The sequence below is a fragment of the Callospermophilus lateralis genome, chromosome 4 (assembly GCF_048772815.1).
Source record: "Callospermophilus lateralis isolate mCalLat2 chromosome 4, mCalLat2.hap1, whole genome shotgun sequence".
Taxonomy (NCBI): Eukaryota; Metazoa; Chordata; class Mammalia; order Rodentia; family Sciuridae; genus Callospermophilus; species Callospermophilus lateralis.
Window position 1 is genome coordinate 154,437,786 of NC_135308.1, and position 27,550 is coordinate 154,465,335.

General features: G+C 45.7%; 1 protein-coding gene across 9 annotated transcripts in view; it reads right to left on the bottom strand.

Annotated features, from left to right (window-relative positions):
- Large1 (LARGE xylosyl- and glucuronyltransferase 1) overlaps window positions 1-27,550 on the bottom strand; it is a 492,360-nt gene that overhangs the window by 188,176 nt on the left and 276,634 nt on the right. For all 9 annotated transcript variants that reach the window (XM_076855085.2, XM_076855088.2, XM_076855087.2 and 6 more), the window contains one exon: window positions 16,176-16,347. In XM_076855085.2, the coding sequence (XP_076711200.2) occupies window positions 16,176-16,347 (172 nt within the window). The remainder of the gene's footprint in view (window positions 1-16,175; window positions 16,348-27,550) is intronic.

A 27,550-nucleotide genomic window follows, 5' to 3' on the forward strand; every position in this document is an offset into this window, starting at 1 on the left:
TACATAGCTGTCCTGAGACCACAGTCCTAGAAAGGCCTGCTTGTGAGGTTGGCCTCGGCCCGCATCGGGGCACTTGGGTTTCTGAAGGAGAGTTGTCATTCCCTGATGATGGCTCACCATGTCTAATGAGGTTTTGCAAACCATGGTTTATGCTGGACACCTGCTTTCCTTCTGAGCATCTGGAGATTTGGTCTGTGCTAGGGAGAGGGCCTGTGTGACCAGTCGCCTATAAAAACCTTGGGTGCTGAGTCTCTGCTGAGCTCCCCGGTGGACAGGGCCTCACATGTGCTCTCAGGACTCCTGGCTGGAGAATGCAGAGTGTTTGGGTGACTCTGTAGGGAGGGGGCTGGAGCTCAGTCTCCTCTGCCTTCCCACATGTGCCTTTGCCTTTTGTGGATTTTGTTTTATATCTGCTTCCTGTCATAAATCACATCCATGAGGGTGACAGAATGCTGAGCCCTAGGGGTACTCTAAGCAAACCATGGGGCCTAAGCTAGTCTTGGGGATCCTGAGTGTCCTTCAGACACCCTGGTATCCCCATGACAGCAGGTGGACCATCTCCTCCTCCTTCTCAGACTGAGCACTCACTGAGAGACTGACCTGGAGGACTGTTCACACACCTGAGCAGACTTGATGAAGGAAACGGGGACGGGCTTGATCTTGGCTCTGCCCCTTACTAGATGGGTGAATGCAGCGTGTCATTCAACCTCTTCATTCTTTGGCTTCTCTCCTTTGCAAAGTGAGGACTAAACCATTCACGTGTCAGGATGTGTGTGGGAAGAAAGGAGCCTGATAGGGTTTGGCTCTGAGCATCCCCCAGACTCTCACGGGGTAAAGGCTTAGTCACTAGCCCGCGGTGCTCTTGGGAGGTGGTGGGCTTCGGGGAGACGAGGCCTAGTGCAGGAACTCGGGTTACTGGGGATGTGCCCTTGGAGGGGATAGAGGGGCATAGGCCCATTCCTCTCTTTCTTTGCTTCTTGGCCACCCTGAGGTGAGCAGCCTTCTCTGCCATGCATTGTCACCCCTATGGTATGCAATGCCACCACAGGCACAAAGCAAAGGGATCATGTGGGCATGGACTGAAAACCCTGAAGCCATGAGCCGAAATGAATCCATTTTTCTTTAAAGCTGTTTTGTCTCAGGTATTGTGCTGCAGTGACGGCAAGCTGACCCAAGACAGGAGCTAAGGAATAAGGGCCATCTAGACCACACCAGAAGCTTAGGAGGTGAGTTTCCTAAAAAAAAGCACCAGATTAATATAGGATATTAATTAAAGAAAACTGAGTGCAGGGTATATTGGAACTCTCTATTCTATATTAATTTTTCAAGCCTAAGTCTTTTATTAATTTAAAAAAAATTTATTGTAGATGGACATAATATCTTTATTTTATTTATTTTTATGTGGTGCTGAGGATTGAATCCAGTGGCTCACACATGCTAGACAAAGTGCTCTACTACTGAGTTACAACTGCAGACACTAAATTCATTTTTTTTTTTTTTTTTGCTAAACTAAAACTGCTTCAAAATAAAGTTTATTAAGAAAAATCATATTGGGAGCTTAGGTTGTGGCTCAGTGGTAGAGCCCTTGCTAGCACATGTGAGGCACTGAGTTTGGTCCTCAGCACCACATTAAAAATAAATAAATGAATAAATAAAGGTATTGTGTCCATCGACAACTAAAAATATTTTTTTAAAATCAATTTGTATCACTTACTATCAATCTCTCCTCTCCTCCACCATGTAAAGCATGTGCTTTGAGGGATACCTACTTATTTAATACCCAAGAGAACCTCATCTCTAAAATTGAGGATTATTGGCTGGATCTGAGGAATTTTCTCTTTTATCTCATAAGAATTTTTGTCATCTTGGGAGATGACTCTGGTCTTTTTGTCAGCTAAGCATTAAAGAAGTGAAGCCTAAAATCTCTAAACCACCTTGGTCCCTAAGGCCCAACAAAAGGCAAATAAGAAAACAAAACCAAAACACCCCAGTGTTTTCTGTTCTGCTGGAGGTGGTTGTTAGAGGAGGGAAACAGAGATATGAAATGACGTCTAAATCAGATCAGTAGAAGCTTTAGCTTAGAGCTAATTCAGAGACTCCCATTCAAAGGGATGTGGACAGTCTAACATACATATATATGTGTAGGTGTATGTGGGGGTGTGCATATGCGTGTGTGTGTGCATGTGCGTATAGACACACATACACAATGAATCTGAAGCCTTCCCCATAGTCTGATATATCTCCACACCTCTATCTGGTCCAGGGAAGCACTGTGACCTACTTTGGGTGACCGAGCTCCCATGGAAGGCCCCTCCCCATCCATCTCAATAAGGACTCTGCACACACCACCAGCTCAGCCTGCTGCCTTCTTCCGGGTGGACAACCCAGAGCACTGTGAGGAAAAGACACCCAGCATTCATCTTCCTGACAGGCCATCTCCATCCTGTCAAATATGCGACGCTGCTAAAAACCTATCCCTATGCGTTTAAGAGGCAGAGTAAAGCTGTGTCCCTCTGACAGTCACGGAACAGCAGGTACTGATGTTCTCTTTTCACAAATATGCAGATGAGGAGCAAACTGGTGGCTCTTGTAATTTTGAGGGGAGATCAGAAACTCGTGAGTCCTAATCAAATCTGTGGCCTTTCACAGGCATGGAGGCTTTGGGGTCTGGTTCATGCCATCGTAACTTCCCTTGGTGGTGTGTACCTTCAGGGAGAGGGCGCTGGATGTGTTCATTTATCTTCTGAAAGAGGATCTTTGCTACAGGTGGTTCAGTTCTGTAGTTCTCCAAGAGAAAATTCACCGTTCAAGCCTCTTTTGTGGCTGGTGAGGAGTATCAACAGGAAAGGAAAGAAAGTCTAAAGCAACAGGAGTTTTAGCATGGAACCCATTCAGAATGTCACTCAAAGGCACGTGGATAAGAGGCTCCCAGTGAGCAGCTGATAATCAAGCTGGAGGCGGGGAGGATGCTCTTGGCATCTGGCGGGTGGAAGACAGCGATGCCGCTCAACGTCGTACAGCATGTGTGGCATAATAGGAATAAGGGCCATCTAGACCACACCAGAAGCTTAGGGGTCACGGAGCCCAAAATGTCAACAGCACCAAGGAGGGAAACCTGGAGCAGAGCACTGATTCTCCATCAGCCGTGGTGTGCAGCCACTGTGGGGCATGAGAGGGGGCGCTGACCTGTGCAATTTGAAGACTCTGCAGCTTGCTGTAATACAGAAGTCCTCCTCCACCCTGCACCTCAGAACGCGTGCCCAAAGGACAAAGCTGTAAATGATCATTAGGCCCTGGGTGGCTTTCATGTGCCTACTAATCCAATTTGGTGAGTTGCTAACGTAGAGCAGGAGTAGAATGTAAGTAAGGTCCCGTGGGTCAAGACCATTGTAGAGCAACAAGAAAAATAAATCGACCTCTTTCCTTGGACACATGATTATAAAGTTAGACAGCTTGGTCTTTGTCACCCTAAATTCATTCAACAAGAATGCTTCTTGTCTCCCTGTATTCGTTTCTTTATTCTTTCTTGGTGCTTTTCTTGTGTCCCACCTGCTCCCTCACCCCACTTTTCCCCAGAATGACCTACGTAGCCTGATCCCCTCTAGTACCCACACGGCTATACTCAATGTCTCCCAAACCCAAGGCAGCAGATATCAGCTAATGCTGGTCAAGTCTCTAGCCCGTGTTTCACGTGATGGTACATAACCCTACAGTGTTCCCAGAACTATCATTTATTCAAAGGAGGAGTTACTGACATGAATTTCTAATGGAAAGAGCATCATGGGTGTATCTCATTCCAAGGAGATAGTCAAGAAATATTGTGTGAATATCCAAATGAGCAAGAAGAGACTTCCTAGCCGCACTGCTTCCTGATATTTACCAAAAAACACTGATGGCTTAGATGTTCCAGAATCCTGTCAAACAATACAAGGTAACCAAGGAGTGGCCTGCCTGTGGCCCTACCCCCTCCCTGGCTTCTCTTTCTTTCCAGTCCTGAGCTCTACCCTCCCTCTTTCTCTCTTCTACCTCTCAAAGATAAAAGCAAAAGCTAGAAAAATAATACTAATAAAAATAATAACACCCATCTTTTTTCCCCTGGATTCTAAGAGGCCACTGATTGCAGGATCTATGGAAACATTTTCCAGGAGAAAAGACCATCTGTCAAGTTGCTTTTGCAAGTTACATCTCAATTTCAGAAATGGCAAAATGTGAAAAACCCTGCATTCTGTAACTGAGATAAGAGAAAATACCTGCAAAGTACTAGGTGAATTCCATATTTTGCTCCTGAACTACTGTTCCTCTGGAGGAGGAGAAGCTGGGGCATGAAGTGCGGGGAAGGGCGAGGCCTCTCCCCGGCTCTCGGGCAGTCTCACTCCACAGCCTGCTTTCTCCCTGCTGAGATGCGTGGTCACTTCTTTCCAATTAGAACAAGACCCCCGATACCTCTGTCCCCCCTTGCCCAGGCCTCCTTCACCCACCGTGATCCAGGCCACTTGGTACCCCTCTTCTTCATGGAGGACTAGTACCGTCTCCTCTAATTTCAACCACCTCTGCCATCTTGAGCCTTTTAGGTATGTAGAGGCTGCCCACTGTGATGACCACAAGGTAACTCCAGTGCTAAGGACAGTAGCAGCCAATATGGAAGGGGGCCTACATTGTGTCCCCTGCTTCACTATGACCTTCATATGGCTACCTCATGTTACACCTCCTACATTCTGGAAGTGGTTTGAGTGTACACCAAGGGTCCACCATGATTCAAGCTTTGGCGTGCTGCAAGGTGCTACTGAGAGGTGACTGACACTTAAAGAGGTAGGGCTGGGAGGCAGGTCTTCAGGGTCCAGGGGACATGCTCTTCAGTGCTAGTTCTGATGTGATCCTTTGAATTGCTCCAGGAGGATGGTTATAAAGGCTTGAGCCTGGCTCCCACCCCAGCACTCTCTGCTCCTGGTTTAAGATGATGTAATCACTTGGTCCCCCACCTTCTCTTACCATTGCTATCTGTGCCATGATGAGCCAGGGAGTGATGCAGCCAAGGGGTGGCCTTTGCCATAGAACACTATGCCCTGTGAACTCTAAGTCTCCAAAACTGTGAGCTAAATAGACCTCTTTTCTTCATAAGTTGCTTGTCTCTGGTATTTCATTATAGTGACAAAAAGCTAACTTTTCATACTAATACTCTATGACTCTTGTGATCCCCATTTTGTCCATATGAAATAGAGGTTCAGAGATCTCAGTAATGCACCAAAATTATAAAGATGTCAAGAAGATGTTGAACAACCCAAAATAATAGCCTTAGCTTCTTTCCTATCATTCTGCAAGTAGACACAGAAGTAGAGGCAGAAAGAAAGTGAGGAAAGAAAGATAAGCCCATATCCAGAAGCTAGTCTTTCCTCTCCTTTACGATAAAGCAAAAGATGTCCTCCCTGATAGCCTGGCCCTTGTACATTTAAGAAAGTCAAGAAATGGTCAGAGGCCCATCAGGTCAGTGAATCCTAGTGATAGATCAATATGGCTCCATCCCCTGCTCCAGGTGCCCAGGGCATGCTGGCCTTACAATGCAGGGGCAGGAACCAGCATAACTTGATGGCCTGGCCTGCACCAGCAGCAGCGCCAGACACAATTGGAATGTGCCCAGGGGTTCTTGCTGACTCTGCTAGGCATCCAACAAATCCTCCTCTTCCACTCGAATCTCAGTTCATCAATCCCACCCTACCCAGCCTTTGTCCTTGTTGACTCCCTTCTGCCCCCACCCATTTAGCTCTCTATTAGAGACAGCAAATCCAGCCTTGTTCCCTGCAGGACCTGGTGCCATCCCCAGGATTGGAACCTTGGAGGGGGCTCTACTATGGAGCACACTTGCAAGTCCATAAAAGCAAACTGGAATTATCTGGTAAGAGCATCAATTTCCATACCAACATTTAAGAGGAAACACCTGAAGATGCCCTCATTCCAGAGGTCTCTGGAGGATCCAGATCTGCAAGTCCAAACAGGACTTGCCACTAGTGCTCTCCACTCTCCTCCTCATGGCCTTTGCTCTACCCCCTTCAGTCACTGCTGTACCTTGCTGGGACTGGAGCAGTAGCTCCCATGTGCTGCTAAATCTCTCTTTCACAGTCCAGCGGTCCCCCCTTACCTGTGGTTTCACTTTTGGTAGTTTAAGTTACCTGCGCTCAACCATGGTCTGAAAATATTAAATGGGGAGTCCCCAAAATAAACAAAAGTTTAAATTCCACACCATCCTGAGTAGCATAATCAAATGTTGCTCAATCTGGTTCAGGAAGGATGTACATCATTGTTGAGGTTCAGCACTTCCGTGGTATATCCTACCCTCCCGTTAGTCACTTGGTAGCTACTGTAGTCATTGTATGTGTTACCTGTGGTTACAGTCAAGCAACCTTTATTTTTCTTCATAACAGTCCCAAAATATAAGAATGGTGATGACAGCCATTGGATTATCCCAAAGAGGAGATGTTAAGGGCATTCTTTAGGTTAAAGGTAAAAGTACAGTAAGATATTTAGAGAGAGAAAGAGACCTCATTCACATCACTTTTATTACAGTATATTGTTAAAGTTGTTCTATTTTATTATTGTTAATCTCTTATCGCATCTAGTTTATAGATTAAATTTTGGCATAGGCATGTCTGTATTAAAAAAAAAAAAAGTACGTATAAGATTCTGGATTACCAGTAGTTTCAGGCTCAACTGTAGGGCTTGGACAATCTCCCCTCAGATAAGGAGAGGACTGCTGTACTGATTTCCTACCTCACCTTTCAGATGATGCCCCACTCAACCAAAAGGAGCTTCTGAAAATTTGAGCATACACATTTGCCTCTGAAGCTCTGAACCATGTACCAATGACCAGTGGATAAACCCAAGCCAAGACCTATAGGAGCCTTGGTACTTCTCTGGCCTCGTTCTCCACCACTCACTCCACCCAGAATCACTGGCTTTATCTGTTCATTATTCAACAAACACTTATTGAGCATCTACTGTATGCTCAGCACAATTCCAGGTGCTGAGACACCAGAAACATAATGACAACGGTCCCTGCCCTCCTGATACTTGTCTACCAATAGGTAGGACACAGAATGACCAGCACAGCAGTCTGCACCCTGGGTGCCTGGGCCTGTTCTGTGCCACCTCCTGGGTGGGGCAGAGCCATCCACATGATAAGTAATGACTCAGTGGGTCAGACAGACAAGACTGTTACTGAAGAAAAAAAATTAAAGAGCAGGGTGACAGGGATGGGAGGCATCCCAAGGTGCAGATGAAATGGGACCATCAGGGACAGTCTCTCTGGAAGCTGCGATTGGAGCAGAGACTTGAAGGGATTCACGGCCGCGAGACTGGGAGAGGTCTGGGGGACAAGCGTTCCAGGAAGGGAGGACATCAGAGCTGAGGAACAAAGGCAGCAGCGGCCCTCTGTCTGAGGAGCCGGTTTAATGTTTCCTTCAGTCCCGTCTGTACCTTCTCTGCACGGCTGTCTACCTGGGCCGCAGGCCTAGGCCTCTTCCATTCATTGCTAGTGCGGAACAGAAGGCCGCCACCTCCCCATCTTTGTTTCAGAGGCCCTCCCAGTCACCCCCAATGTCGCCTTCCCCACTGTGTGGTCCTCCCTTACCTGCATCTTCTCTTTCTTTCTTTCTTTTTGTGGAGGGTTATGGGGGATTGAACCTGAGCACTTATCCACTAAGCCCCAGCCCCAGTCCTTTTTATTATTTTGAGGCAGGGTCTCAACTAAGTTGTTTAGTGCCTCATTAAGTGGCTGAGGCTGACCTTGTGATCCTCCTGCTTCTGCCTGAGGATACACCGGGATCACGGGTGAGCTGCCACCACAGCCGGCAGGCATCTTCCCTTTCAAAGCACGTCCCACACTTTGATGCGTCCACAGAGATCTGGAATCTCGTGTTAGGAGTGTGGGCGCTGGAGGTCAGCCCCGCTTCGAGCCCGGTCCTCTCACTACCTCCTTGTTATAGTGACTTCAGGTGAGCTACTCGGAGATGACCATGAGAGATGAAGGAGATGGTCCAGGACCTGACACCTAAACAGAGCTGTCAGACTTGAGAAACAGGCGTCAGGGCAGGGGGCTTGTCTACTGTTTCATCTCCAGGATCAGAGCTGGCCCAGGGGCTGAGCAGGTCAGGAAGGAAAGAAAGAAGGAAGGACTGAGTGAATGTGGGAGGCGGGAATGGAGAGAGGGAAAAAAGGAGAGAAAAAGAAAAGGCAGCAGAGAAAGAGAAGGGAGGGGAAGAAGGGAGGGAAGGGAGGGAGGAGGAGGAGGGGGGGAGGGAGGGAGGGGGAGGAGGGGGAGAGGAAGGGGGAGGGAGGGAGGAGGAGGAGGGGGAGAGGGAGGGGGAGGGAGGGAGGGGGAGGGAGGGAGGAGGGAGAGGGAGGGAGGAGGGAGAGGGAGGGATGGGGGGCAGGGAGGGAGGAAGGAAGAGGGGAGGGAGGGAACATTGCTGTTCTCTTAAATCTCAGGTATTTCGGGTTTAAGAACAAGAAAAAGTAGGTAGAAGAAAAGAAAGCCAACTGTCATTTATTATGTAACATGCAATACACAATCATTGTCTGATCTCACCACCAAGATAAAGCCTATGGGGCAGCTCTGAATGGGTTCTTCCCTCACTCTTACAGAAAACCACCACCACCAAAGAGGCCCGGAGAAATTAAATGGTCTTCTAATGTTATAAGAAAATGCAGATTCACATCCAAGCTGATGGGAAAATAATGAAAACCCTTTCATTCCTGTGTCCAGGAGTGCCAGCCTTGATGTCGCCCCAGTGATTCATGCCTCTACTGAGCCCACAGAAGGACCAGGAGCATCTCACAAGAGACGTACAGGTTTCTGATTCTGGACCGAAGGCAGCAGGGATAGATAAGAGATGAGAAGAGAGCAGGAAGGTAGGACTTACAGAGAGGAGAAGAGGTTTGCAAGAAGCTACTGAAATTTTCCAAGTGGAAAATCAGCTAGGAGTTTCAAGGCAAAAACTGAAGCCTACAGTACAATTTAGTGACAGGGAGGGAGACCCATCACTACTAGAAGAGCAAGAGATAATTTTTAAAACATGGTACAGATTTTTTAAAAAAAATTATTTAATTATTCTAATTTGTTATACATGACAGCAGAATGCATTTCAATTCATAGTACACAAATAGAGCACAAATTTTCAGGTCTCTGGTTGTATACAAAGTAGAGACACATCATTCATGTCTTTATACTTGGGGTAATGATGTCCATCTCATCCCATGTCTTCCCTACCCCCATGCTCCTCCCTTCCCTGTGCCCTATCTAGAGTTCCTCCATTCCTCTTATACTGCCCCCACCCATCCCCATTATGGATCAGCATCCACATATCAGAGAGAACATTTGGCCTTTGTTTTTTTTGGATTGGCTTAGTTTGCTTAGCATGATATTCTCCAACTCCATCCATTTACCTGCAAATGCCATGATTTTATTCTCTCTTATTGCTGAGTAACATTCCATTGTTAAACAAACAAACAAACAAACAAAAACTCGTGCCCCAGCCTTTTAGCTAAATTGCGTGACTGATGACAAAGAACGCAGGCCCAGGCTCGCTCTTGCCCCAAGGAGCTCCAGGCTGCTGTACTCACCGCAGGTCACCCGAATGGACGCCAGCTGTTGATGGCATTTTAAAGCACTTTATTTGAGAATTTTTATCTTTTCAAAATGTCTGTTTTTCTTCCCTGCAGCCAAACTCTCTTAAGTTAGGAACCATCGGGAGAGAATGCGAGACAAGTACGTGAAAACTGGGAGAGACCTCGTCGCACGGGCAGAGAAGCTACGGCTTTAATCAGGGAAACTGGCCCACACAAGGGGCTGGGGTTGTCCTGAAAGATCCACTTTGATTCCTTTCACACCGGCTAAGGAGGGAACAGAGAGTCTGATATGGAGGTGGGTGGAGGAAGAGAGAAGGAGGGTTTAAAGTCAAAGGAAAAGGGACCAATAATAGTGACCTGGGATGTTGGGGAGAGGAGGAAGGAAAGAGAAAATGTACCACGTGGCGTGAGAGTCTCCCGGGTACTAGCAGGGCCGAGTGCCTTCCCATACCACACCTGACTGCTGTGCAGTGACCTCAGTATTTTCATACAGGGGAGGAGGCGGCGATAATGACCTCCCAACTCACCTGCTGATAAGTAGGCCAGCAGGGATTTGAACTCCGTCTCTTTCTTTGCTAAGCTCGAGCCACTTCACCAATCCCACCAGGGGAGATGGGCAAGGCCAGAAAAAAGACACCTGAAGAACTTGAAAGAGTTTTTAAAAACTTCTTCAAGGCAACTAAGTATAAGCATAAAAGTTCTACAGATGTCTTTGCAGAAATAACACCTCTGACGTTTTTCATGTTCCGTTTTCCTATGATATTTTACATTTATAGCCACCCTCAGCCCTGATGGACAGATCTGCAAAGTACTGGGGCAGACACACAGAAACAATGTCCACTGTGACCCCACATGTGCTGGCAGGAGTCCCCAGAGAAAACGGAACATTGCAAGAAGAATGGATGTGATGTGTGGGTCTCACACTGACCCCATTAGCACCGTTCTCAGTTCATCTGGGCCCTGAGAAGCCAGTAACCTGCTGTCTTAGTCTGACTGAGTGGCTCTAACAAAATACCTTAGAACTGGTGATGTATAAACAACAGAAATTAATTTCTCATAGTTCTGGTGGCTAGAAAGTCACAGGATCAAAGTAACAATAGATTTGGTGTCTGGTGAGGGCTCATGCTTGCTACATGGATGGTTCCTTCTAACTCTGTTCTCACACAGCAGAAGGGCAGAAAACCTCCCTGAGGCCATTTTTATAAAGGCATTAACCATATTAAGGGAGCCCTAATGACCTAATCACTTCGTAAAGGACCAGCCTCTTCATATTATGGCATTGGGGATTAGCTTTGGAATAATGAATTTGGGGGACAGAAACATGCAGAATATAGTGCCTATGCAAGAGTTACCAGTGAGCTCCAGTTGGCTTATCTACCACCCACGTTGAGGCCCGGATAGAGCTCTTGGGGCCCATAGTGATTTCACACGCAGAATTCCGGGAAGTCACATGCAGGGCAGGATGCAGGAGCCTGTACATTGCTGTGCCTCCGATTCTGCCTCCGTCTTCTGAATGCCTGCATCACCTTGGGCCTGACCTCTACAAACTGGTTTACACAGTCACCCAGGGCTCCCCCTTTTATCTCTCCAAAGACACTCTTGGCCACAGTCACATGATGCTTCTCCTTACTCTCTTCTCAGGAGTGTGGGGCGCTGGGTGAAGAGAACTGGATTTGGGTTATTTACTCCTTGAGACCTTTGAGGCTCTAGAGAAGCTGAAGCATCTGTTCCCAAACTTTTCAAGTGGGAACGTGAACAATGCCGGCTCTTCGCTGGGCTGCGCAGGTTATTTGAGTTTACTCACAAGGCGCTTAACCAAGCGGCTGGTGTGGAGGAAGAGCTCAGCCTAGGAGCTGTGATTAGCCATGGTTCGCCTGGCAGGCCCTTGAAAGATGCCCGCTGGCACTCCTGTGGCACACAAAGGTAAGCTGAGTAGTAACTCAACCTGCTTCAAGGCCAGAACTGTACGCCGTGGCAAGATGCCCTCTTCAAGTCAGGTGTGTGCCCTTAGGGATGACAACACCATCTTTAATGCCCAGCAAGGCTCTCCTCCAACAGCTTCTCATCACAGCCTCCACAACTTCCTCCCTGGACTGCTACAATCACATACGGCTTCGGATTCTGTGTGCAGTTAACTAAGGCACTCCAGGGTCTTGGTGGCTCAGGATCACCAGTCACACCTGATCTATGTGAGGACCCTGCCTCCCAGGGTGGTGGGCATCCCCTTCTCCACCCCAGCAGGGATCCAGGAGAGGCGACACAAGGCAGTAGACACAGCATGGACTCTGGAGTCAAAGGGCTTATGGTCAGCTTTGCTTTGATGTGTGAAAGCTCTTTGAGCAGGGACAGCAATTTAATCTCCCTCAGGCTCAGTTTATTTAACTTTCAAATGTACAAAGCTTCTAGTCAGTGCCGGAACAGAAGAAGCACTTGATAAAGAATAGTTACCTTCCCTTTGCTCTGCAAATACAACTTACCGGCCTGCCTCCCTACCTCTCTATGCAGACATCCAATGCAGGACCTCAAACTTAACAAGCCTCACAAGCTCGGAGCTTGCCTTGACCTCCCCTTGAAGTCCTCTCTGGCTCACCAGTGCCACTGCACCCACCCAGCCACCCTAGGGGCCATCCTCCACCCTCTTCTCCCCTGGTGACTTGGCCTTCAACACCTACCCTAATGAGGTGACTTCCACCTCCTCTGCTGCTCCACCTAGGCCTGAGCCCAGGGCATCTCCCACCTGGAGGACTGGAATTATCTCCTGAATGGTGTCGTCACGGCCTTCTGTCCTAACAAGGGCGGCCAGGACCACCCATTTTAAACACAGCAGGTTAAGTCTTGCCTCTGCTGGGCCCCCTAGGGGCCTAACAGGAGAGTCAGCATCCCCTCTGGATCCAGGTTCTTGTGATGTGACTTTGTCAACCCCAGCCATCTCCTGGGTTCCTTCTGCTATGTTTGGACATCCATCCCATCCCTCTAACACACCAACTCACAGCAAAGTTGATGTTCCTGTCCTAAGGCCTCAGACACTCCTCCCCGTCCCCTGGCACACCAGGGTTACTGCTTCTCTAAACCTCATTGCTTAAACGTCACCCTTCTTTGGGGATCTTGCATTAATACCTTATTTGAATATTTAAACAATATAAACCACACACACACACACACACACACACACACACACACAGAGGCATCCATTCATTTATTACCATCTAAGATTTATGCATATTATTTATTTTCTGTCTTCCTCCACCCAAATTTAAATTCTCAGCAGTAGGGCTTGGGTTTTTGTTGTTTTTTTTTTTTTTGTTTTGTTTTTTTTGCAACATTCCCAACTCAACTTTCAGAAAACTAACCAACCACTAGAGGAGCTCGGGAAATACAACTGAGTGGGTGACTCTGGATTCTAGCCACTAGTGATATTTCTGGTTCTGTTACTTTGGGTATGAAGAACCCCCAGTGGCTGCACAGGCTGGCGAGGGGTACAGACCACTGGTGTGGAAGGTAGGCATTTGCCACTGAGGTGAACTCAGGCCCTTGGTGCACATGGATGCCTCCAAGAGCCACTGGGGGGCTCCCTGCAGCAGGTGGTGAGGACGAGTCTGTGTCCTTAATAACAGGCTTCTTAGTAGAAGCTGATGTGGTGCAGCCAGGTTTTGGGGTTTCCACAACACTAGGGAGGGACCAAGCCTGTGTATGACCTGTACACAGGTGCCACGGCAGCCCCAGACAATGTACCAGAGACAAATGACCAATGGCAAATGGCACCACTGTCAATCAAAATGTTCACAACAAAAGATGTCAAGTAGTGCCTTCATGAGAGCAGCATTCTCTCTCTTGGGCCAGAACATTTATGCGTCTGTCCTAAGAGGCTCTCCCTGTTCTATGACCTGGCTTCTAATAGATATCATTAAGGAAAAATAAGTCCACTAAAAAGAAAATACTGAAGTCCTGACATGTGGAGGAGGAGGAAGGGCTTTCCTATTTTCTCTTTACCTCTGCATTTTCTTGTGATCACTAGGATGGGCATGGGAGGACCACAGTAGACGTTCTCTACTCCTCGGCAGGTGTTTATGATGTAACACCATCTGCCCCATCTGGGAGCTCCCTAAAGGCTGGTGCCACATTTACACAGTTTAAGGGCCTGATAAATGTTAGAAATGGACAAATCAAAGAATGAACAGATAGAAGACAGTCCAATAACTCAGCTCTGGTATTCAAAGTTCCCCTGGTCCTGTCCTGACCTTGGTCCACATACTCTGTTTAGCCCCAGGAACCGCCTGGAACCTCAGAGTCCTCCAAATCTGCAGCTCCAGGGGCAGCAAGAGTCCAAATGGTTTCCTTCCCTTCCATAGGTGATGCCCAGGGATTAGAACCATGATTATTCTTGCTGTTGCTGTTGCCCACACAATCCTGCTAGCATGACAGCCGGTTCTGGCTGCAACAGAATAAAAGAAATTTCCCGGCCACAGCACTGCAACTTCTGACCACTTGTCCTACTGATTTTGCTGAGTTGCACTTATCCAAGGGATACTCAGTGCTGTAGATGTTGGTTATGGGCTGAGTTTCCAGGGAAGCAGATTGAGACAGAAATCAGCACATGAACATTTAATCAGGGAGAACTCTAGGGAACAGCAGGTCTGAATGAGCAGGACTGGACTGAGGAGACTTCAGACTGTGAGGCAATCTCCAGGGATACAGCAACTGATCAGATAGGATCCCATGGCTCCTGAGTCAATGCATGACATGGTGCATCCCGGCAGCGGGCATGGTTCCAGGCACAGTCACTCTCTTCATCAGAGCCCATCCCCAAAGAGGGCTGATGCCTGCAGCCCTCCTTCTATAGCCAGAGAGAAATCCCAGGTGCTGGAGAAGTGAGTCCTCTCTTCTCAAAGGGGAACTTGGGCATCTATCGCTCTTTCCCAACAAAACAGTGCACAATTACCACACCCTGTGCTGTGTCCCATCCGACTGCTCTGCCCCTCTCCAGGGCAGGTGACAACTCTCACTGTCCCTTCATCACTCCTCATTTCATGATTTAGGTACACAGCCTGACACCCAGTAGGAATGTAATAAACGTTGTTGAATATATGCATCACTGAACACTGAACATCAGCATAAAAACATAGATAAAATACAGTGCAATTAAAGAAAAACTGTCCCCAATGAGTTCTGTGTGATCAGAAAGAGAAACAGCAGAAGCAACAGAGAGAAGGCAAGGCACAATTCTGATCTCAATTCTGGGCAAAACCCTGCGTCCCTCCAAAAGTCAGGGGCTTGACTTAGGAAATAAAAGGATAGTTACCACCCAGCATTCTATGCAGAAGAGATTAGACAGGGGAGACTCACTGGCTTCCCAGTTTTGTTAAAGGATGTCTCCCTAATGCCATTATTGACCCAGATAAGAAATGTTAATTTTGATCCTGATAAGGGATAGAGTGGGCGGGGGACCTGTCAACCCTGTGATTTGCTCAACACTTTCCTCAATTAGCCCAGAGCCATGATCCTCCCAGAAGGCACTAGGCAAGGAATTTACCCTGCCCATGAATGGAAACAGAAACCAACAGGGTTTATGGAAATGATTTGTTGAAAATCAGTAAGGAGGATTTCACCCTCTTAGAATAAAGAAGTAAGAGAAGACACAGAGAGATTTTAGGCAGAGGGTAGTGTGCAATTTGACAAAAAAAAAAAAAAAAAAAAAAAAAGATCAGAAATATATAATGATCTCATTAACAAACTGCTCTCTCTTTGCATCTGCCCAATATAGAAAAGGAACCTCAAAAATACAACACGGAGGAGAGGGGTATTAAAACAGCCCTAAACTCATGCTAACCTGTCACTTCTCTCATAGGCCCCACCAGAGTCAAATATAACTACTGAGTTTAAAATTGCCCATCAGAAGGGCTCCTGTACCTTGAGATAGTGACAAAGGCAACAATAAGAGATAAGAAGATTACCAGACGAGAAGAGAGGACTTTGAAAACCAAACAAACATACCTCAAAATAATAAGCCATGATGCTAAGGAAAGCAAAAGCCAGAAGAACATTTCAAACACTCTATAATCAATACCTGTTTCTACTACCTCAAAAGCTTTCTTGGCAATCAAAGAATTATTTGATAAAAAGAGAAAACTAATAAATGCATGTTTCTGCACAAGTATGTCAACACTCAATTACTGCAAACAAAATACATACATTTGATATTTAATGGTTACAAAGTATCCCAAATTGGTTTCTTCCTATGAACACAGATCTTGTGGCTCAGTGGGTAGCGCACTTGCCTAACATGTGAGGCACTGGGTTCAATTCTCTGCACCACAAGTAAATAAATAAAATAAAGAAAGAAATGGAAATTCCAGTTTTACTCTAGCATGTATCAAATCAAAGTAGAATTATAACATAACTGTATTTGTAATTTCTTATTGACTTGAATAGCACAACCTTATCAGAGTTAAACTCATCTCCTTAAAAAAATATAATCACCATGGTTGACATGTCCACACCTACAAGGATACCAAAAAGAAATGAGCCACAAATACTAGAAAGAAATGAGCCACAATTACCTTTGAACTTGTGGAACACAGCCCAGAGCTCTGCGATGTCGGTTGCAAAGGTGATATCTGTGTCGAGGACAATGACTCTCTCCAGGTTGGCAGGAAGAGTTTTGGTCAGGACGAGCTTCATCAGGCCATAAATCCCAGAGTAATGTTTGTTGGGGATCCAAGAAACTTCAGACTGGACAGGATAAGGCACAGAGGGAGTTGGAGAAGGGGGAAAAAGTCACTATATTAATTCTTTGCTTAAAACATTACAAATGGTGCCTGAGACACATAAAGCACTGAGTCTAGCTCCCCTCTTCTAGAGAACCCATGCTCCCTTGAGGGGGCTCTCCTTTGTTTCTCTTCTAATCAACTTTGCTACCACTTAACTATGCTAAGAGCACAATGCAACCAGTGCTAACAAAATCTTTGATTATAAGAACATGATAAAAGAAAGGAACTTGACTTATTTTCCCCCCAGTACTGAGGATGGAACCCAGGGGTGCTCTACCATTGAGCCACATCCCCAGCCCTTTTTAATTTTTATTTTGAGACAGAATCTCTTTAAACTTCCTAGGCTGGTCTTAAACTTATCCTTCTGCCAGCCTCCAGAACAGCTGGGATTCCAGGTATGTGACACCAGGCCAGAAGTGGGGTTGGGGGGTATTCAATGCAAATTTGTTGAAAAAGTGAATGAATATCTACTTAGAGTTCTGTTCATGTAATTTACATTTGGCACCAGTTTCAGGAAAGAAATCTGAATCTAGTGAGAGGAAAAGCAATAGTTATGAAATAATCATTACATAAAAATCCCATGCTGAAGTTTTTTAAAATATAATTTTGGCTATTAGAGAAATTATACAGGCTCATTGGAGAAAAGAAAGATAGGCAAAAAGAAAACAAAAAGGAACAAAAACCGAATCATACTTCTGCAACCAGTACCAAATTGTTCCAAGGCAGGGGTGTGTGTGTGTGTGTGTGTGTGTGTGTGTGTGTGTGTGTGTGTTTTAAAGTTATATTTCAAACCTGCGTTATAAACATCACGACTTACTGGCATTTTAAAGCTTATGCTTAGCTATATTTTCTAAGCTGTAATTGAATAGGTTAGTACTGGTGCCTTCTTGATGTTCTCAAATAAATGCCCTCGGAGGGCTGGGGCATCATCTATGGACAGTCCTCACCTAACAGCAACAAAGCTTCCATACACAGGGACAGCAATGAACAACCCAGGGGTGCTGATATTGCAGCCTTCATAGGACACGGGAACCATCCGTGCCCCACAGGTGAACAGAGTCATCAGCCAGGCACACACACCACTTGGTGCCACTTGGTATTCAAAGCTACACGTTGTGATGACAGCTTTCCTATGTGCAGCGTCAGTTGTGAAGGTCATTATGGACAGGGGTGCCATCCCAGCTGTGAAGGGGAGTTTCCACTGGAGTTGGTTAGAGAGCACTCTCAAGAGGTAACTTGTGATAAAACCCCTTTATTGGGAAATGGGATCATCCTTAGTATCCTACAAAATACTCTTTTGTCCTTTAACTCCATTTATAGGACACTGGTCTTTAAGAAAAAAAGAATAAAAAATCAAATTTTAAAATGTAAAACCAAAGTTCTATTCTCAAAGATGTTTGTTACCATGCTATAAAGTAAAGAAATAGCAACCATCCAAATGTCCCCAAATTGAGCATTTAACTAAAACATGATACACTTTTGATTGATAGCATACTATCTAGCGGCTTGAAACAATGTAGATTAAGATGTAACAAAATGAAATTGGCGTTGATGGATAAGAACAAACAAACAAAAAAGCAAGCTTTAAAACAACTTTTGCTTAAAACCCACTATGAGTTCTCAAATGGCACGGAAATACATCCTCTGAAATTTATGCAGAGAAAGAAGAAATGGATACAAGATATCAAATTCTTCAGAGGGATCATTTGGGAGCATTTTTCTGTGTCTATATACCTACATGCCTACATTATATGCTTGATGAAAAACAAAAGGGGGTGAAGAGATTTAAGCTCCTGGCATGGGAAAGACTCTCAGCAAGCCTAGGCTCCCCCAACGCTGACTGGGCCCCTCATTCAAGTACAATGACATCTCTTGAATGGCTTCCTATTGAAGGTGGTGCCTGGTGTGAAGAACACTTGGGTTCTAGAGCTAGGTGCACCTGGACTTGGACTTCAGTACCAACAATCACCATGTGTCCTTGGACAAGTCTGCTTAGTTTCGGCTGCCATTGGTAAAAGGCAGATCCTGTAAGAGTGTACTTCTTCACATCTGTGAGGGTATAAATAGATAGCACACCCAAACTGGGAAGTCTAAGGACAATTTAATAATAGATGGAATCTGGGGCTGGGATTGTGGCTCAATTGTAGAGCACCCACCTACCATGTGTGAAGCACTGGGTTTGATCCTCAGCACCACAGAAAAATAAATAAATACAATAAAAGTGTTGTGTCCATCTACAACTAAATAATAGTAATAATAATAATAATGGACTCTTTACTGCAGTGCATGCAGAATTAGAGACAGAACCGATACTTGGGAAGAGAGGTGCCACCCCAGCAGACAAGGCCAAGACAGCAGTTGGTGGAATCCAGAAAGGGCAGCCCCATGAGCAAGGCCACCTGCAGGAGCAGCAGCCTTCGCTAGAGGCCTCTCTGTGGCAGCCCACAGGACAAGAACTGGGACACCTGCCTCACCCTCACTCTCCCCAGGTCCCCCATCTCCTAGTAGGTGCCTCTCTGCCAATCCAGATGGGGACTAGAAGGGAAGTGGTGCTGCCCTTCTGTGTCAGTCTCAGGGGGCCCAAAGAGGGCAGCAGAGACCTAGTGAGGACCTGGATGGACAAACCTGTCATAACCAGCAGTCCTGCTGCTAATGCAGGTACAGAAACTAAACAGTGAGGTCAAGAACGAAGCACAGGGAGGGCCTTACATATGAACAGGCACAAAATCCACACCTGAAATCAATCAATGGCACAGGAGGCTGAGCCATGTGTCCACCTCCTGCAGCAGGCAAGCTACAAGCTATAGTTAGTATCTGCCAGGAGGTAGGTGGTTGTGCTCTTTCCTCAAACCACATTACCCTTCTTTGGGATTTGGTTTCCTGACTAGCCATCACCTTAAGATCTGAGAACTTGGTGAGCAATTCCCTCCAGTGTGCTTTATAAAACTCTTCCTCATGAAAGCCCTGGCCTGTGGAACTCAGCTCGTTTCCTTCCCTCCTCTGGGAATCTGCCTGAACTGAAGCCTGGCAATCAGTGGTCTATGCTGCAGAGCTGTGCTATTTAATCAGACCTTTGATTAACTTATTCATCTATTTTGGTTGCCATCAAAGCAGGAGAGTTGGGTGCACACTGAACACCACCGTGCTGGGTTAAGCCATCTAATTAGATGGCCCTGACTCTCAGCTTTATTTTTAACACACATGTGAGACACTCGGATGCATCACCAAACAGTAAGACTACAGGAATAAATTAATCTCAACATGAGCCCAGGCCCGAATGTCGCCCCAAGTCCCCAACTTAATACATAATCAATTAAGTCCAAGTGTTCAATTAGAGGTAAAGGAAGCATTTGAATGAGTTTGTACTCAGAAAGAAAGCCCCAGGAAAGGCAAGAAAAGTAAAGAATCTTTGGGGTGAGGGAAAACTTCTGATAGAAAGCAGCACATCAATAATAGATTACTCATCCTCTTAAGTAGCACGGCTTCTACCATGCTCCTCCCCCACCTCCTCCACATGCTGCTCTTCCTTCAAGTCTCAATGCGGCAGCCACCATCTTCCAGTCACCAAGTCCCGGCTGTCTCAGGCTGCACTGACCTCTCCCTCCCCTGCACACAGCCTGCTCTCACGCTGGGTTTAATTTCCCATGTCTCTCTCTTGCATTTGACTGGAACTCTTTGAGAATTTCATTCATGACCCTGGCAAATATCCAACACAATAATTACCCAAGAACAGTTTGATGAATATGCATAATCACAGGGTCCACCAGGCCTGGGTTCAAATCCTACCTTTGGCACTATCCTCTACTAGGAGCGGAAGTGTCCATACATGCAGAAGTCCAGGTTCAGTACACACAACAGAACAGCTTGTTTGTTGAGCTCCAAAGCCTGGCCTTTGGAAGTTGTTCAACTTCTAATAAGTTGTGTGACCTCAGGAAAGCCACATGACCTCTAAGAGCCTTACATTTTCTCATGGCAAAATGGGGACTTTTGATATTGACTTTCCAACACAGCTGGGGGACTGCAAAGCATCCAGTTTATGCGGGCACTCAGCCTCCACAAAACTACTTCTATTCCCCAGTGTGTGGCTGTCAGTGCAATCAGGGCTCAGTGATCCAGGTTATGAGCTTGATAAAAGCAAAAAACTACACTATGGAAGACAGGAAAGGGGAAACAGCACGGAGACGGTCTGTCAGCGGGGGTACCTGGCTCATCACCCTTTCCTATGTTTCTATATAAAACGTTAACAAAGTCACAAACCGAAATCTGCTGGAAAATACAAAACCCCTCAAGTGGATCTTCAAGTCAGACAGCACATCCTTGGTTTCAGGAGGAAAGTAGGTGGGAATGGTCACCCAAGTAACCTTTCTGGGCAGTAGTACCTTGGTGCAATCACACTGTGTTCGATTTTCCTCCTACCTGGCAACAAGTTCTGATTCAACCAGAGGTTGGTGGAAAGAAGAGCATCCTGATCAGAGGAAAGGTGGGGAAACCTGGCAAGCCCCATGCTAGTCCACCCAAGAGCATCCCTTGGGGATGCTGGAACAGCCTCCTGTCACGCTCTCCATCATTATAAATATGCCCAAGGGTTTGTGTAATTAAAAAGATAAAAAAATGAAAGTTAGGGTCATTTTAATGGATAGACTATTATCTTTGCAATGGTTCTTAATAATTCTGAGCAGCATGCTTGAAGCTTTAATTAGGAAAAATGCAATTATGCTCAAGATCCCCGCCTACTCCACCTACGTGAAGGTACTCATCCAGGGTGTGAACGCTATGAGCAGCCCAGGTTGATAGACTTTTGTGTAAAGTGGGGGTCAGGGGGCTCTCAATGGGAAACTCCCCTTCCTGAATGAAACTAATGGTCATTCCGAGTGCCTCAGGTAGAGTTCCTACGAAGCACTGCAAGTGATTTCAGGGTAGATATGAGGCTAGGTGATCCCCAGAAAAGTGACTTAGAAGACCTGACCAGAGAAGGGACATAGCATGGGGGCAGAGGGTTGGGCGGAAGATACATCTCCAAAGCTTCCTTACAAAGGAGGGGATAGCGCTGAGGTTGTGGTAGAGCACCTGCCTAGCATGTGTGAGGCCCTGGGTTCAATTCTCAGCACCACCACATATAAATAAAGAAAATAAAGGTACAGTGTCTATCTATAACTAAGAAAATTAAAAAAAACAAACATAGGGGATGAAGGTCAGCAATGGCCCAAAGGTTATGCCAAGCTTTTGATACCAAGGGAAAGACAGGCAAAGGGGCTGGTGGGCTCAGGGAACCATGCCCGACTCTCCTTGAAGACTCAGGTTTTCAAGAGGCACTGGGCTGCCTCGGTAATATAATAGAAAATAAAATTCCCATTTTTGGGGGATTTTTTCAGTACCAGGGATTGAACTCAGGGGCATTCAATCACTGAGTCACATCCCCATCCGCCCCCCGCCTTTTTGCATTTTATTTAGAAACAGGGTCTCACGGAGTTGCTTAGGGCCCTGATAAGTTGCTGAGGCTGGCTTTGAACCTACAATCCTCCTGCCTCAACCTCCCGAGCTGCTGGGATTACAGGAATATGCCAATGTGCCCCGGCAAAACTCCAGCATTGCAGTAAGAGCTTTATATATGATGTCTTGTTGAAAGCCGCAGAGCCCTACTGATACCCAGGTACCCAAAGTACACGAGTCCCTTCCCATACTGTAATCTCAGTCCTCAGCCTCAGACATACCACTTTAAGTGAATGGTTTTCTCTTCCCCTCCTTTCAGGTGCCCTAACCGACTCAAGTGGGCTTTTCACTCCTCTGGATTCCTGCAAGGGCAGAAGTGAGTCTCAAAAAAAAAAAGTCCTGATTCACCAAATAGCAGTTTTTTGAGGCAGTTAGGTACTAGCACCTTAGAGTTGGACATGCCTGGCTTTTAACCTCTCAGGGCCTGAATTTTCTCATCTGTAAAATAGGAATAATATCCTGTTTCTCTCTAGGGAGTTCCTGTGTTTGTCCTGGAAGCTTTATCCTATCTTACTAGAAATATTTATGGCTCAAAATAGATTCCTTACCTATATCAACATTTTCTGTGAATTACAAATCACCTTGACACATTTTCAAAATTTAAAAATGCAGTCACAGTGGCTGCAAAATGCTTGAGAAGTCATTTGCCTTTTGTGTTGTGGGTGGTCGTCTTGACAACCAAGCAAGCTTAGAAGAGCAATGAGGAGGACCTGAGGGCCGGGTGTCCTATGGTGGGGCAGGGCTTCAGGAGGATCATGACATAAAACCAGCCAGCCGGACTCCAAGGCCACCTCCACCACCAGACATTCAGGTTCGTCTGTTTCAGACTCAGTCTCCTTACTCTTAAAACAGAGAAAACAGAAACTATGTTGTGTGTGAGCTTCAGAGAAGCATGCAATGATGTAGGAGCACAGAGTCCCCGGGAAGCTTTGTGACACGATGCAGGCTCAGGATGGTCACCTAACACACACTCTAGACTCTGCCTGGGCTTCAATCCTGGCTCCATCATTGGGAAGCTGGATACGTTGGGCAAGCAGCTAAAGCTCTATGCACCTCAGTCTTTTCATCCGTCAAATGAGACCAGCACACACCCTATGGGATTAGGAGCATGCCCGGGCTATGTGTGAGCACTGGCAACTGGTAATTATGGACACTGCCACTAACAGAAGGTACAAGAGCAGAAAAGACAAGATTCATAACTACTAGGTAAAGCCACCTGCATTTGTGACCAGCAAAAGAAACATGTTCAGTCAACTGAGAGCATTTAGATAAGCGCTTATGGGAGATTTAATGTGGGCCAGGAGGGTCAAGGGGCCAGGCCCCATGATGGAGAAGACATGCTCCGTGCTCTCAAAGGCTAGCGGCCCACTGCATGTTCACTTCTCATCACTGCATAAAGAGTCATCTCAAAACGCAGCCACTTCAAACAGCAGCAGTACTTATTTTGCACAATTTCTGCATGTCAGAAATTTGGGGGCACTTGGGGGTGCATGAGTTGGGTGGATTTCTCAAGAGCTGCAGGCATCTGAATACGAACTCTGAGCTCCTGGACCTGCCCCCTCAACATGGCGGGCAGTTGCTGCTGCCTGTCAACAGGAAGCCTCAGGTCCTCACCACCTGGTCTACCCCAGAGGGCCATGGGAGTGTGCAGCCCGTGAACTGCCTTCCCTATAGTGAGCGGCCCAGGACAGAACCAGGTGGAAGCTGGCATGTCTAATATGCCCTGGCCTCAGAATGGACACGTGTCATTTCTGTACTCTTTTTTGGTCACATAGGTCAGCCCATGGACTATGGGAAGGGACTCAACCAGAGTACGAATATTAGGAAATGCAGATGGCTGGGGACCATCTCAGAAACCAGTTACCACACCTGTAATTATAGAACAGAATGTATGGGATTGTGACGAATTCCACGTCCATGTAGCCGCAGTCTAGCAAGAGGATAATTAAAGAGGAGTGGCGGGAACGGAGAAAGGATGAAGCAGGTGGAGATTTCTGGGAGACAGGAGCCTTAAATTTTGTCTTGAAGAATGAGATAAAAGTGCAATTTCTCAAATATTGGAAGGGAAGGATGACCAGTGAAGTACTAGCATTAAGAAACGCACAGAGGGAAGTACAACCAACCAGGTGTGTGCCTGCACTTGTGAGCATAAACCAACTAACTATGCTCAGTTGCCCTCGAGGGGATGTGGAGCTGGATGTGATGGAGAAAGATACAGAAAGGCAGGGAAGAGCTGAATTTTGGAGAGTCCTGCAACCACGCTAAAGAGCACTAGATAATATCCTAGAAAAGTAGAAAAAACAAAAAAAGGTTTTCACTAGTAGACATATGACCTCATCTTGTTGTTGAAATAGACTCCAGTGACTTTTGGAGAAAAAAAGTAACTGCTGAGAGCTTCAGGACCTTGAGGCGTACGGCAAAGGTAGATTTCTGGGGTTAGACTCACAGGAGATGATTCAGCAAGTCTGGGGTAGGGCCCAGACAGCTGTATTTTTAAACAGCACCCATTGACTAAATTAAAGTGATTCTAAAGTCCTAGATGATCCTCTATAAGTTGTTAAGTGAGAAGACAGAGAACAGTATTTCTCAAGGTCTTCTGGGCTGAACAGGTGACACTGAATTAACAATCAATGCACCATTCAGACCAAGTCATAAGACAGGCCCCAGTCCATGTGTCTCACCTGAAATTGCCACTTTCTTGGAAGAACAGGGAGAGAAGACCTTGCTCAAAGATTAAGGAAAGACAGTGTTGATATAAGATCAGGAATTCCTTAGGCATCTCTGTGCCTTGCAGAAAATTTATGACTATGGAGCCAAAAACGTTCCCTGGCTGTAATTTTTTTTAAATCTAGATATCCTGTTTCAATAGAAATAGCTCTCCATCAGCGGACAAGAACACTCTTAGCAACCCTAGGAGAGCTGAAGTACATAGTTCATATCTTCCTACATCAGCCATTGGAGGAAAACTGCCCGAGAGCCTCAAAGCTGGTCATTGAAGGTGACAGCAATCTCCTGCAGGTGTCAGTGAACATGTGTTTATTCAACATGCCCTCACCTGACATGATTTGCTGGCTTTTCCCTGACATGCCTGTTGTTCAGAAATCCACCCAGAAACCATCTTCTACAGACAGAAGTAATCCTAGAGGGATGAAGACACAGTGAGTCACCGGAAGGTGATCATGGCTCCATATCTCCTCCCACTGGTGGTGTCAAACCCCTCCCTTTCTCATCACCTGGCAAGCAACACCCTCTATTTAGCCTTGTGGAGCTGGAGGGGATTGGCCACTGGAACGTTTACGGATTGCCTGAACATCCCTCAGTGCTCTATGTTATGAAATGGAGCATTTCAACGCACTGGGACTTCTGATTTGTGAACTGGACTGTTACAGTGGTTTAATTTCCTGAAATATAGCTGCCTTCACAACTAATAGATTTTTCAATGCACTGAGGAGAAAATTGCATTAGCTCCTGCGTAGCCTGGACTTAATATTTTTAGAAGCTGCAATTCTTCTTATTACAGTGCACAGTGTGTATTTATGTATGTGTACTTAGCACAGTGTCAGACACACCAAAGGTACTCAGTGAGGAGTTTTGGAAATACTTTTCCAAAACAATACAGTTACACAAACAATGTTCACTGAAAACTTTTCCTCCTGATTGCTTCACACTGGCGAACCCAACTGGTTCATTCATTTATTCATCATTCATCTATTCATTCAATAAACACCTAAGTGACTTCTAACTTTGAGGCTCTGAGCCTCTGACTGCTTTGAGAAAGTAATGACATGGTTTGGAGGGATATAATAATATGATATGATAATTATATATATTGAAGACATGGTTTTTCTTGATGGGTGTTTGGAAGGGGAGCTGGGGATAAGATGGTGATATTCAGGTGGCTTGAGCGACACTCATCTATTTCCAAGTTAGAGGGCACCAGTTCTGATCAGCGTATCTCCAATCTTCATGTGTGTGTGTGTGCCTGTGGATTAAGTATCAGCCATGATCTGGGGACACGAGTGTGGTCTAGAGGAGATAAGCTATTCAAGTCAGGGATCCCCTAATTCTAAGTCGGTCTGTCTCGTGTGTGTGTGTGTGTGTGTGTGTGTGTCTTGTATATGTGTGCATGTGCATATATATGCATATATATTTTTACAGTTACACTCACCTGCTGCTCAAAGTGCTGAGAATGGAGATAATAAACATCAGGAAAAAAAATAAATAAGCCTTGTTTCCCCACTGTCGAGAATTTACTCTATTGCATGCACTCTTAACAGGGGCAAAATCTGGTTCTCATGAGAAAAAAAAATATCATAGCTATTCCAGTGGTTTGGTTATTAAAATCTCACGACAGGAGCAACTGGGGCTAAATTAGGGAGTCAAATCTCCAAAGATTTTTTTGGGGATAGGGATGATGTTTTTAAGAAGAATCTGAGAAACAGCTATATGGGCTGATATAACACCAAAGTAGCCATAAAACAGAGAAGTGTGCAAACACACACACATAACACACACACATTGAAACCTGATTCCAGAGGGTAGCAGTACCATCTGCTGAGTCTCCTAGTTCTTCCTCCCTTCCTGAATTTAATTAGAAGGCAGCTTAAGCAGAAAGCACATTTCTCTGTCCTCTGGCTCATCATCGGAGAGCAGGGGGCTCTGTCTCTCACTCTCGCCCCCACCCCGTTCTTCTTCCTTCTTTTCCACTCTCACCACCTGCTTCACAGGGATCCATCTAAAGGGCAGCCACATAGGCTGCAATTAGACAGGCATCTGGCCGCTGTGAATAATGAGGCGCTTGGCTTTTCATCTGCAGAGGGCTCTGGAGCACTTTGTAGGTGAAGCCCTTGCTTGTGACCACCTCTGTTCTCAGGTTCAGAAATCCACCTTGTAGGTGAATTTAACTTTAAACACATGGGAAGGGCGACTCCCAAGTGGGTAAGGAGGTTTAGGGAGGATGAATCAGAGATATCAATTAATTTCTGGTTGGTTAAAAAGATAAATAAATAAAACTGCAGAACTCTCTTTAGGGTTGGTGAAAGGATTCAGGAGAAACCTTGTTCTTAGTAGTCTGAATTTCTTCCAGCTAACAGCCAAAATGACCCTTTTCACTGTTCAACCCTGAAAAGATGATGCCTTCATTCAGCTCTTGTAAAACATCTAACAAACATTAACCAAAGGTCTGATTGTAATTTCAAATATTTTAACCTTGACCTTGAAGCCTTGTTTGAGGCTGCATAGACTGTGGTGAGGTTGACATTCTCCCTCCACAATAGACCCTTGCCATTTTTATGATGGTTGTCAAGGAAACCAGATTGAGGATAGCCATCTAACTTGTCTAGATGCAGAATTTACCATACATGAAAATGCAGAAGGGAAGAGAATGCCATCTTTGGAAAGTACTATAAGACAATGGCACGTGGATCAGGATAATTCCATTACATCTTAGCTTCCACTTGGAGACCTGGCTGCCCATCAACTAATTCTAAAAGTCACTATTTATCTATTTATTGTGTATGCCAAATTCTGTACTAGATATAGAAAACTGGAAGATGTTTATTTCTTTGGAGATCATAGGTAAAGAGCACAGAATATTATTTTACTGATGGTAAATTTATACTTGTTCAATACTCACTATGTAACAGCGACTACCCTAGAGCAATGTACAAATATCT